A 12,493-nucleotide genomic window follows, 5' to 3' on the forward strand; every position below is an offset into this window, starting at 1 on the left:
ACTATAACTCCATTTTCATGTTCTTCAGAACGAAGCAATTTCACGTGTAAGGTACCTCTGTAGCTGCAATCGATCTCGCGCTCATTAGCAAACGAGCACTGGGTTTGGGCTGGGAATGAAGCCATTACATGCCTCCATGGACTTTTCAACAAGATGTTAAGGCACAAGTGCAAACATTAATCACAGTTCCCACTCAACATGTGATATAGAAAGCAGGACCCAGAGATGATAGAACAGATTCAGCCACAACAGAACAAAAACATTAGAGGATGGTTTATTGATTTCATACTTCAGCACAAAAAAAGATTGTTTTACCTTGTGAGTTACTAAGCACACGTGTATCCCTGGTTTACACAGAACACCAACGTTGAGCAATGAGGATCTCCGGCCAATCATCTAACGACTTGAGATACCATTGAACAATGTGCAGTAATCAGTCATGCAGCAGTGATTTACAGATGTAGGTTGTGAACATTACCAAGTGACAAAATCAAGGGGTAATAAAGAAATTCATTTTGATGAACAATTATATAAAAAATGTCAAACAACAAAAAGGAAGAAATGTAGGTAGTAGTAACACAAAGGGTGATTTAGATCTCTCAGAGCAACAAAAAAAATCCAATCACACAGACATTCATAATCCTTTGCAAACACTGTGTGCAAAATAAAATAAAGACCCTGGTATGCCTTTCATAAAATAGTGTTCTGTGAACATTGTATGTCTTAATTTAGTAGATTAATAACCTGAACAAAATTCATCAAAAAAATAGTGGCAAAAAACCATAAGTAGTGCCGCAACGACACGTTCATTTCTAGATACAGATAACATTCAGTTGTCAATACAAAAATATATCTTTCAGAATAAAAACGGACGGAAGACGGATTATAGAAAGATTTGTACCATACATCACGAACAGTAGGCCTACCAAATGGTACAACTACAGTGAACTTCAGGTGGTCGGTCATATTGACTTTAAAAGAGAACAAACTTTGAAAGCTTAAACGCAAGTAAAATAAAATTAGATAGGCAAAGTAAAACAGGCGAGACCCAGTCACAATGGTTCAAGGCGATTAAAGAAGGCACTCAAACAAAGAGCCGTAGAGCCATTTGAAGCCTCGCTATCTCTGGCTTTGAACTACCCTTTTGCCCAAGGGCCATCAAGGCTTAAGTGGTGCACAGCTTAAGGGCAGTCTCATTCCACACACATGCTAATGTACTAACCCCGAGCTGAGAGCACAGAAAAGTAAGGGAAAGGAAGAGGGACATTTTTAAGATGCAAGTCAGAGATCTAATGATTAGCCCTCCTATCAATTTGAAAACACAGACCAACGTTAGTGGATTCCCCCCCCAAATGTCCAGATCAATGTAAAAAATGTGAACCACCCCAAAAATGTGGTGGGGAAGTGGGAGAATACCTTGGACATAAATTAATTCAGGGTAAAACACTACAATTTGGAAGCATCAACCATGAATCAATGGAACACCGTGGTGCAAGGCTCTTTTCCACATGTAGTAGGTAGAGCGTGGGGTGAGGGGGAAGTAAGATCTGAACTCCTTGAAGGTGGGGAAGGACTTTTCCTCAAAGCGTTGTTGCAGGAACAACTTGGCTTTGGCCTTAAAATTGGCCAGTGCCACCACATCCATGACAAACATTTGCTCTTCGGGGGCTTTGTGGGGAACTGGGACTGGGTACACAGGTAGGGTGACTTTGTAAGGGGACATAGGCTCATTGTTCAAAAGTTTAGCGTCTTCCTCCAAAGGAGACCCCGTCGGACCGGTGATGCTGGTCCGAGGTACGTGTTGGATAGACAGATCCATGCCTTCATCTTCCTGTATCGGCGGCACCGGCGGAGTGTCCGGAATCTTCTCTCGCTGCGGGTTTGTTTTGTTTCTCCAGAACCAGTAGAAGCTGGTGGAGACGGTGGGGAACATGACTTTGAACTTGGCCAGAGTCATTTTGGACTTCTGTGCGTGGGCCTTGGCCTGCTCTCTCAGTCTCTTGTTGCGAAGGTGCGCCACCTGGAAACCGATGTGCTTGTGCCTCCAGACCTTAGGCCTCGGGGCATGCCCGTACACATGTCTGACTGCAAGGTCGGGGGAGAGCTCGCCATTCAGACTCTGAGGCTTGTCGCCGTCAGAGCTATCCTCACTGCTGCCTGTGCCATCTTTGTAGCTTGGATTGAACAGCATGGCTTCCCTTCTCCAGTTGTAGTACGTTGATCTCGAGATGCCAGGGAAGTTCCTCTTGAACATTCTGTAAGGGAACGGCGTGTTTGTCGCTATGCAATTCTGAAGGCACTTCTTGGCCTCCTGCATCAAGGTGAGGCTTTGGCCGCGCTCCGCGTCAAGCTTGTCAGAGTTGAACGTGAAGAAGGTGGAGATGTTGTCCTGGAGATCGTTGTTCTTGCTTTCCGGAGAGGACCAGGACTCCGGTTCCGTGCTCTCTCCCGGACTGACTTCTCCGGTAGAACCCCCAGACAGGTTCCCGCCCGAGGACAGGAGCTCGTGCTTCCAGGCGTAGTAGGTGGACCGCGAGATCTCAGGAAAGAACTCCTTGAACTGGTGCAGAGGTATGAGCTTGCCCTCCAGGTAGCAGGCCTGGAAGAAGTGTTTGGCCTCGTACCTGACGGCCGACTTCTGCCTGTGCTCCTGCGTTTGCCTTTTCCAGCGGTAGAAGGTGCTCTTGGTGATGTTGAACTTGTCCTTGAGGCTCGAGTAGGACAGCCGCGAGTCCTGGTTCAGCATTTGCAGAGTCTTAACTGGCAGAGCTCTTTGCTCGCTGTTTGGGGTGCCGATGTTCAGGTTGCAGGCGTTCACCAGGGCCACAAAGTTGTGCGGCTTGAAAACAAAGGCGTCCTCCAGCTCCCCGGACCACATGATGTGGAGGGTGGCCGGCTCGCAGTCCTTCGGCCAGACCCTGGGCCTAATGAGCCTGTTGAAGTACGGCCGGATCTTCAGGTTGTACATGGGGTAGACGGAGTAGACGTTGCACTGCAGAACGGACGACAGGGCGTAGACGTGCCACATGTTGGCGAACGACCCGGGGAAGCAGGTGGCCTTGACGTCCGCGTCGAAGATGGCCTCCAGCACGGCCATGGGCAGGTTCAGCATGTCCTCGCTCTCCTCGGCGCACAGCGAGAACCTCGCCGCCTGCAGCATCACCTTGGAGTCGATCATGCCCGACAGGTAGTAGCGTTTCCACATCAGCATCTCCACCACCGTCCTCACCTGCAGCTCCAGGCTCAGGCTGGCGCTGCCCACCAGCAGCATGCTGGCGGCGTCGAACAGCAGGTTCCCCTCCCCCTTGCAGGCCAGCGGCAGCAGGCCCACGGGCGCGTCCGCCGGGTAGAGGGTGTGGGCCACGTTGTCGATGCCCATCCACGAGGTGAGCTCCTTGCAGGGCTCGGCGAGCAGGGGGAAAGGGGAGAGAAGCTGCTCCACCTCCATGGCCACTTTGGTGAGGGCCTCGAGGCCGGGGCACTCGGTGGCGTCCTGGAGCTTGCCCAGAACGGACAGCACAACCTCATTCCGCTGAATCATACCTGCTGAAAGAAGTAGAACAAAGTAATGGGTTATGAGGGTGTGGATTGAGAAAAAGTTTTGTCTACCTGCATAAATGTATAAACAATTATTAGTTGGATGGCTGGTTTGATTTCGTTGTTATCACCATTGCATTGTATTCAATTTTATATTGTACACATTCACACTGTATCCCAGCAGGTTTGCGGTGTCCCCAGAATCACCAGTGGTGCTTTAAAATACAATAATTGCTTTGAACACAAATGTATCATGAACAAAATGCATATAGGGTCAGTGTTTTCAAAAAAAATGTTTCTAATTAGGCATACTGACCCTGTCCAACCATAACCACAAACAATAAGAGATATGTCCTAGCTAACATGTATTATTGGTACACCATTTTAGTACTTCTAACTTAATTTTAAATCAAATTTGTCTTGCGCAAATTGTTTCCCATCAAACTTGAAAAATTTAACCAAGATGGTGTCGAGAACGGGAACGGGCAGACTCCCACATGGTAAAATACTGCAATTCATCACTAAAATCACACAGCACTATCGGATCAAAAGCCCCTTTCATTGAGTTCACGTTAGCCCTCCCCCAGTGGTAATTTTGCAGACATGGATTCATTAGCCTTCTTCGTTTGCGCATGGGACCATTTTACAAACCAAAAGGAGATGTTTACACTTGTAGATAGATTCACCAAAACGTTCGAGGAGTTCCTGATATTTACCTGGAGTTCGTTACAGTGACCAAAACGCTAATAACCGTCTGTCCTGTACAGCAGAGAGCCCGTGGTGATCTATGTGCGTCCCGAGGTTAATCCATAGTGAGCAGCCTCTCCACTGACGACTGTCCTGTGCTTGTAGTTGAGCTCTTTGAGGCCAACCTGAATCCAAGGCAGTTTGGAGATTTGAAATGATAAGGGGTACCTCCCTCCAGGAAATTGTCAATCACAAGCGTGTTTTTTGTTCCTCGGACGTAAACACACCCTCTCACGCAGCGCCGTGGTCAATTTCAATGTGAAGTGTTAACAAAAGCCTGGGTGTCAAGTGGCTATTAGGTCTGATGACCGTAAGTATCGGTACGTTGGGCACATTTACTGCCTGAGTTTAAGGGGGGAAAAATGTATTTTCACAATCGTCCCAAACCAACATTTAATTCATTTAGATACCAAAAAAAGCTGCGTGTGTTTTGACATCTTGTCTTGTTTTTTTAGGCCTAATTATTATTCTTTAGCTGTAAGTAAATAGACACAACGCTTATATTGAGTTGAACTGAATTAAATTATACAAAACCAATACCTTCCTTACATGTCAGACCTGAGGTTTTCAGTGCTAGGGAGTAGTAGGCCCTATGAGACATTGGCCTACAGCTTCAGTTGTATATCTGGGTGGGTGGGTGGAAATTTCCATTATTCCAGGTGAATGACTTGGTTGTCAAGGCACTTCCACTAAATTTCTATCTGAATAGGCAATACTTTACCTTACATTAACACCTATACATGTGTAGGCTATGTTTTGCTTACTTAACCCAGAGTCACTTGACAAGATCCAAATAAGACAAGTCCAGTGCTTTGATTGGAATTGTCGACTTAATCTGGGCTGAATGTAATAAACAGTTGTAATAAATGAAATTAATAATCCAGTGATCAGTGAATGTGTGTATTGTCACTGTATTTATGAATATGGACATCTTGGATAATAGTTTAAGGCATGACGTTTCCCAACTACAGTACAGACAAAACAGTTTTGTGTGTGCGAGTGTGTTGACCTTGTTTTTCATATTTCACTAAATAGAGCACAATGCTCATATCAAGAGTTTATTTGGCATAGACATAGTACCTTGTTGGTATGTAGGCTGTGTGCGTGTGCGAGTGCGTGTGTGTGTGTGTGTGTGTGTGTGTGTGTGCACGTGTGTGTGTGGGTGTGCGTGTGTGTGTGCGCATGTGCGTGCGCGCGCGTGCGTGCGTGCGTGCGTGCGTGCGTGTGTGTGTGTGTGTGTGCACGTGTGTGTGTGTGTACTATTGTGTGTCTGCCAAAAGACACACTGTTGGTGTCCACCACTGCTGGTTAGGTATCACTTTTAACACTTCTCCCCACTGTCTGCCTTTTGCAAGAGAGGGGGAGGAGGAGGTGGTGGAGGTGGGGGAGAGGGGGAGGAGGTGATGGTGGTGGTGGCGAGGGGGGGGTTGCTCTGTGGCCTTTTGTCCCCCAGGTCCACCCCACCCTCCCCAGCCCCTCCACTCCACTCCACTCCTCGAGGGTATTCCAAAAACTTGGTTAAGTGATAAACTTGGCTAGGTTAGCTTACAGGACGTGGAACCTGCTATAAGATAGTCCACAGGTGCCATTCAGTTGAGAAAACGAGAACGCCAGCCTCTTCTATTAGACAGACAACGTCCACAACGACCCCAACATCAGGGTTAACTTGACCCGGTTCAGTACTGAGCCAGCTTCTTGGAACAACACCCCCTAGCTACAGCAACAGCCCTCCTCCTCCTCCTCCTCCTCCTCCTCCACCATGGCCTGGCCTTGGTCCATGCATAGCCCCTCTGCTGTGCACTCCTCAGGGGGGCTTGCCAGACTACGTGGTGCCACTGCAGCTGCTTTGGACAGAGGCTACTTTGGGGAGGGGAGTAAACAAAACACAGCAGACCAGGTGAACCTAGGGGCCTATACCACGAAGCTGGCTCTGAAGTAAACTAGGTTAAGTTAAGAGGTATAGGCCTATCATCCAATAGAGGAGCCTGGAGTTTTAAGAAAATTATGAATTACCTCTTAACTTAACCTGGTTCACTCCTGAACCAGCTGTGTAGTATAGGCCTCTAGAGTAGAGTGGAGTGGAGTGGAGTAGAACAAAGTACAGTAGAGTGGAGTGGAGTAGAGTACAGTACAGTAGACCAGTGTTTCCCAACCAGGGGTACGTGTACCACTAGGGGTACGCAAGCACACTGCAGGGGGTACTTAGAAAAATGAAATTTAACAAATATATGGAGCTTAGTTACATTGGGATGGAGAAAGCGATATAGAACTTGGCTTAGGGGGTACTTATGGCACAATGAAAAGGCTTGGGGGTACACAAGACAAAAAAGGTTGGGAAACACTGCAGTAGACTAGAGATCCGAGTAGAGTAGAGTAGACTACAGTTAGTTGTTTATTATCCTGAAGGAAAATAAGGTGTCTGGCAGCTTACACACAATGAAGATACACATCATATATAATACACATTGCATATAGGCCTACAGTACATTTGCTCACAGCCCTATGTGTACAGACAGTAAACAGGTAAAACACGCAAACAAACAAACATACAGACTTGCACTTACTGTATGTTTGTTGCTTTTGTGCATGACGAATGTGCTTGACAAAACTGAAATATTGCGGTTTAAAAAAAAAAAGTTTAATCGTCTATCAACTTGTCACAGGGTGAAAGCTAGGCTACTTCTGAATTCACTGCTCTGCCCTCCATGGGCTGAGAACTCACCAGGTTAGTTCAGAGGAGCAGAGATGCTGCTCTCCATGGCAGACAATTCCATTTCCAACCAGTAGGGCCACCACACTGCCACACAGGGCCGCTGACAGCTTTGGCTGGGCCCAGGACAAAGTCATCTGAAAGGGCCCCCCACCCAATACATTCAATGTAATGAGAACCCAATTCTGGGCCTGGGACAGCAGACCCCTTTGTACCCCCTGCCTGCACCCCAAATTTTTTACAAATTGATCTAATACTGAATGGTCTTCATAACACCTCCTTTATATTCTGACAAATTATAATGGTCCAAATGTATTAGAGATATTGCTATGCAATTTGCAGTAACCAGAACATCCAATCGCAAACAAAAACCATGAAGACATTTTTTCTCCATTTCAATGTTGGCGTAGTTACTGCACTTTGCCTTTTAGGGCAGCATAGACAAGAACCACAGTGTACGTAGTACTGCTTTTAACATGGGAGACATTCAATGTCATGTGCATACCGGTATTTGATAATAAACCAAGGAAGTTCATTTGGAGACTGTTTCCTTGAAATATGTGGTGAAGGGTAGAGATGTTTGTGAATGAAGAGGGCACACAGAATACACACGCAGTCAAAACAGTTTAGGGTTTTTTTTTTTACTCTTTCTTCGGAATTCACACACCCCTTTTAACTTTTCAGACAATATCACCACCATTTCAAGTAATGCGTCTAAATTGCGGAAATGAGGTATCTTGTAGACCACAGTAGTACATTTGCAGGTCTATACATTTTTGCATGTTGTCTATACAGTTGTGCCTGAATGGGCCTGTTGGACCAGCTCATTGTCTGCCTCAATCACTCTCTCGCCTTGAAGTGTGCAGGTCCACTACACTACACTACACCACACTACACCACTACACTACGCTGGCTGTGGTCACTTGAGACAAGGCAGCCAGCGGGGCCCAGACTGATTAAAATGCTAATGCTCGAAACACTGGTGTCGGCTCCGGCAGTCTGACACATACCGAGTGTGTGTGTGTGTGTGTGTGTGTGTGTGTGTGTGTGTGTGTGGGTGACTGTGTATGCGCATACACATGTGTGTATGGGTGGGGCAGTGTGTGTGTGTGTTGTGTGTGCATGTGTGCGTGTGTGTGTGTGTGTGTGTGTGTGTGTGTGTGTGTGTGTGTGCGCGTGTGTGTGTGTGTGTGTGTGTGTGTGTGTGTGTGTGTGTGTGTGTGTGTGTGTGTGTGTGTGTGTGTGTGTGTGTGTGCGAGAGAGAGAGAGAGAGAGAGAGAGATTGAGAGAGAGATTGAGAGAGAGCAAGAGAGGGAGAGATTGAGAGAGAGGGAGATAGAGAGAGAGAGAGAGAGAGAGAGAGAGAGAGAGAGAGAGAGAGAGAGAGAGAAAGTATTTGTGTGTGTGTGTGTGTGAGAGAGAGAGAGAGAGAGAGAGAGAGAGAGAGAGAGAGTGAGAGAGACAGAGAGAGAGAGAGAGAGAGAGAGAGAGAGAGAGTAGATGGGGGTAGTGGGGGTTGTGTACACTTGTGTGTGTGTGTGTGTGTGTGTGTGTGTGTGTGTGTGTAGGCACATCAGGTGAAAGAAGGGGGGGAGGTGCATGTGTGTGTGTGTGTGTGTTTGTGTGTGTGTGTGTGTGTGTGTGTGTGTGTGTGTGTGTGTGTGTGTGTGTGTGTGTGTGTGTGTGTGTGTGTGTGTGTGTGTGTGTGTGTGTGTGTGTGTGTGTGTGATGGGTCTTCAAAGGAGCAGAGTACAACCAACCAGAGAAGAGTGTAAGGACAGGAAGGGTGTGTGTGTGTGTGTGTGTGTGTGTGTGTGTGTGTGTGTGTGTGTGTGTGTGTGTGTGTGTGTGTGTGTGTGTGTGTGTGTGTGTGTGTGTGTGTGTGTGTGTGTGTGTATGTGTGTGTGTATGTGTGTGTGTGGGGTGGGGTGTGGTGGGGGTGGGGGTGGGGGATGGGAGTATAGTATAGGCAGTGGGCGTGGGGGCGTGGGGGAGCACAGCGCGGTCGCAACCTTTTGTTCTTGAGCTTGACCGTTCAGTGGGCACTTGAGACACTGTCAAGAGCAAGGCAGTCAACACCTATCTGGGGGAGCGCCCTGCATGGGGTCTGGAGAGGGCCAAAAGCCAAAAGCCCAGAGCCCAGAGTGTGGAGGTGGAGGTGGAGTGTGGAGGGAGGGAGGAATGTGTTGTGTTATCTCGTCCATTGCCACCACCCCCGTCTCTACCCCCGTGCCAGGACAGCACAAAGAAGTCCAAAAAAGAACAGCAAAAATCCTATTTTCGAACATGTAAAACCTTTATTTTTTATTTTTTTTTCCAAATACATAAATACAGTGAAGCAAAAACAAAAAAACAAAAACACGATTTAATATAAGCTGGAAAATACTAACATTTAAAAAAAATCTACTACAAGGTAAATGAATATGCATATACTGTTTGCAACAAAATGATCACAAGTGCTTTTTTTGAGGTTGTCTATTGTGACTACTAAAATCACAGACACAAAATTAGGCTACTCTTGTGTCCTAAATCTACTCTTCATCTACTCTTGTCCTAAAACGCAAATGATTTACCTGAGTATCTCAGCAAAACAATTCACTTTTATTTTATTTTTTAAAATAATATAGTCCAATGAGTACAAAAAAATAGAAAAGGCCAGCCATGGGTGGCTAGCTAGCGGCTAGGTCTATAAAGCAGCACCATTAGGGATCCCAGTCATACTTAACGACACCAATAAAACAGTTACCAGGTCACACCTCTCACAGTCTGTAAGACACATTATATACTCGCAAAAAAGACCTACACATGAGCCTGTACTATATACCTATGTAGATGTGAAATAGCTTGTTCGCAGTTTGGGAATTTGGAAGATGGAGACAATTCTAAGGGCCAAAACAAACCAAGGCGGAACGGAACGGTCGCAGGACGGACGCGGTCTTTCTGCTTAGTTTTGGCCGGCGTGCTTTTCTCTGCCTTGCACACTGACAGCGTCGGCCTGCGCGGCCAGTCCTGTTCAAAACCCTCCCCACAGCTAAAGCTAGCGTGCTACTTTGCCATTCATTTGAATGAGACACTGCCGGTTGCCGGCGTGAAAAATACGCTGGAGTTCTATTTTCCATATGCAGCGCGGCGCGGAGCCGGCTCCCGCGCCGCTGACGCCCGACTACCGCCGGTTGGTGTGTAAGGACAGATAGGTTTCAATGTATTTTCACCGACGCCGGTAAAAAACGCGGCCGTTCCGCGACGCTTTACCGCCTTGGTGTGTAAGACCCCTAAAGGTTGCACTTCACATGACACTATTGACGTTGATAAAAATGCTAGCGGCAATATACATACCGGCATGGCTGGACTGGCAGGGGTATTTTTGCATGGCCCCCTTTAAAGCGGGGGTTGGGAACCTTATTCATTCGAGAGGCCACTTCAAATTCCTCCAAGGGTCATAAAAGTTCTCCGAGGGCCGCACTATGAACACAAACCAGGATTTCCCATGAACTTTAGGCCTATCTTGAAGGCAGCCACCTTTAAAACAGACCCCACCTTCTCTCGGCCCCCTGAATATATCTTAATTGTATTGAAAATGCAATTTCTAAGACTCCTTTACAAAAATATTTCATATTTCATGTGAAGCTGCATAACATTAAAATCATATCGGGGACCGGAGAAAACGGCCTCCGGGGCCATAAACAGCCCTCGAGACATACGGTAGGTTCCCCACCCCTGCTTTAAATTGTGGGCCACTCTCTGAGAAAACCCCAACAGCAGCAGCCCTTGAGGACTGCTAGCCCAGCGGGGAATGCCCTGTATGCCAGATGACCAGTCCAGGCCTAAATACTTGCATCTGTGTATAACCGGATCCCACCGCACTCTCGATTAAAAGGTGCCAAACATAAACAAAAACTGTGTAAAATAGAAAGAAAAATGTCTGCACACTTAAATCCCCTTTGTGAACTGAGCCCTGAGGAAGGTCAGTAGACCGAAAGCTTGGCCTATCATTAAAAAGAACACAAAGGGGATTTAAGTGTGCAGATATTTTTCTTTCAATTTCTAAACACTTGCATCTAAAAGTGTTTCTTTTTTTCAGATTGTCTAAACTTTCTTGTGGAAGTGCCTTTTGAACATGTAGTAGGCCTACATATAGAATATACCAGGGGTATTCAATTAAAAGTCACTGAGGGGCAATTTTTCAAATTCTCTCCAGTGAAGGGGCCAAACGTAGTAGAGTCTGTATAACTGCGAGCAGCACAGTGTCTGAGGTTAGGATGTGAAGCAAGCGGATAGCTTTCCAGACAGAACAGATAGGCCTATTCTCTTCTCTATTTTTTAGTAGCCTTAGGATGGTCTATTTATGAAACTGTTGAGACACTCATGTGAACGCATAATAGAAATATCCCCAACCTGACGTGTTAGTGATCACAAATTATGCACGGCCACAGATAGCACAAATAGGCCCTATTTGTTTTAATTTTGTTAAAGGGCCTCCATTTCAATAGCCCTGATATACACAGTACAGTCTGGCCCTATCTATATGACATACGTTCATGGTCATTTAAAGCAGTGTTTCCTAACCAGGGGTACGTGTACCACTAGGGGTACGCAAGCACACTGCAGGGGGTACTTGGAAAAGTGTTATTATTATAACAAATGTATGGAGCAGCCACATCAGGACAGAGAAAATGATATAGAAAATTAATTAGGGGGTACTCATGGCACAACTAAGAGGCTTAGGGGGTACGCGAGACAAAAAAGGTTGGGAAACACTGATTTAAAGCATCAATTTTCATTTTTATAATCGGACAAGACAGTGGACAACAAACAGGAAATGGTTGGGAGAGAGAGCTGGATAGGATCGGGAAATGACCCAGGCCGGGTTCGAACCCTGTTCCTTGACCTAACACAGAGGTTCTCAAACTTTTTCCATCATTCCCCCCTTCAGAGGGTCTGAATGCTTTTCAGACCCCCCAAGCAACAGCAGTACTCGCGCAGACTGATTTTGCGATCGCTGCGCAGAATCAAAGAAAGGTGATGACTGGTGAAATTAAACAAAGAGGGACTGCAGTTGAAAGCAGATGTGTGGTCATATTCAAATGAATCACAATTAATAATTGTTGCCTATTGACTTATTGGCGAGACAGGAAATAATTTCCTTGGGGAAAAAACCCAAAATCAGATGTCACAAGCCCCCCCTGAGATGCCTCCGCGCCCCCCCAGGGGGGCTTACGCCCCACTTTGAGAAACACTGACCTAACATATGGTGCCTTAGCCACAAGAGAGACAACACTGCTTCTACTCTATAGTGCACCCGAAAAGCTGTTCGCCTGACCGGTCATGACATACACCGTGACTTCAGAATAATTTCACACAGCTAAATGCAGCATAGAGTTCTGGTATGTTCAGGATGCGGTCTTAATGGCAGCATATTCTGTCGCTTCTCTCGCTGTGGGTTTCTTGCGGCCTCTGTGGGCGTTAGTGTCGATTTCAACATAGGTCAACGCCTGGTCA

The 12,493-nt window shown here is 46.5% G+C and overlaps 1 protein-coding gene across 1 annotated transcript; it reads right to left on the reverse strand.

Moving 5' to 3' along the window:
- Window positions 1-258: 258 nt before the first annotated feature.
- vrtn (vertebrae development associated) lies at window positions 259-4,394 on the reverse strand. Its single transcript, XM_063222532.1, has 2 exons — window positions 4,254-4,394; window positions 259-3,546 (listed from the first exon to the last, which is right to left on the reverse strand). The coding sequence occupies exon 2, from the start codon at window positions 3,539-3,541 to the stop codon at window positions 1,463-1,465; it is 2,079 nt and encodes a 692-aa protein (XP_063078602.1). The 5' UTR covers window positions 3,542-3,546; window positions 4,254-4,394; the 3' UTR covers window positions 259-1,462.
- Window positions 4,395-12,493: the final 8,099 nt, after the last annotated feature.

Source organism: Engraulis encrasicolus, chromosome 18 (assembly GCF_034702125.1).
Source record: "Engraulis encrasicolus isolate BLACKSEA-1 chromosome 18, IST_EnEncr_1.0, whole genome shotgun sequence".
NCBI lineage: Eukaryota > Metazoa > Chordata > Actinopteri > Clupeiformes > Engraulidae > Engraulis > Engraulis encrasicolus.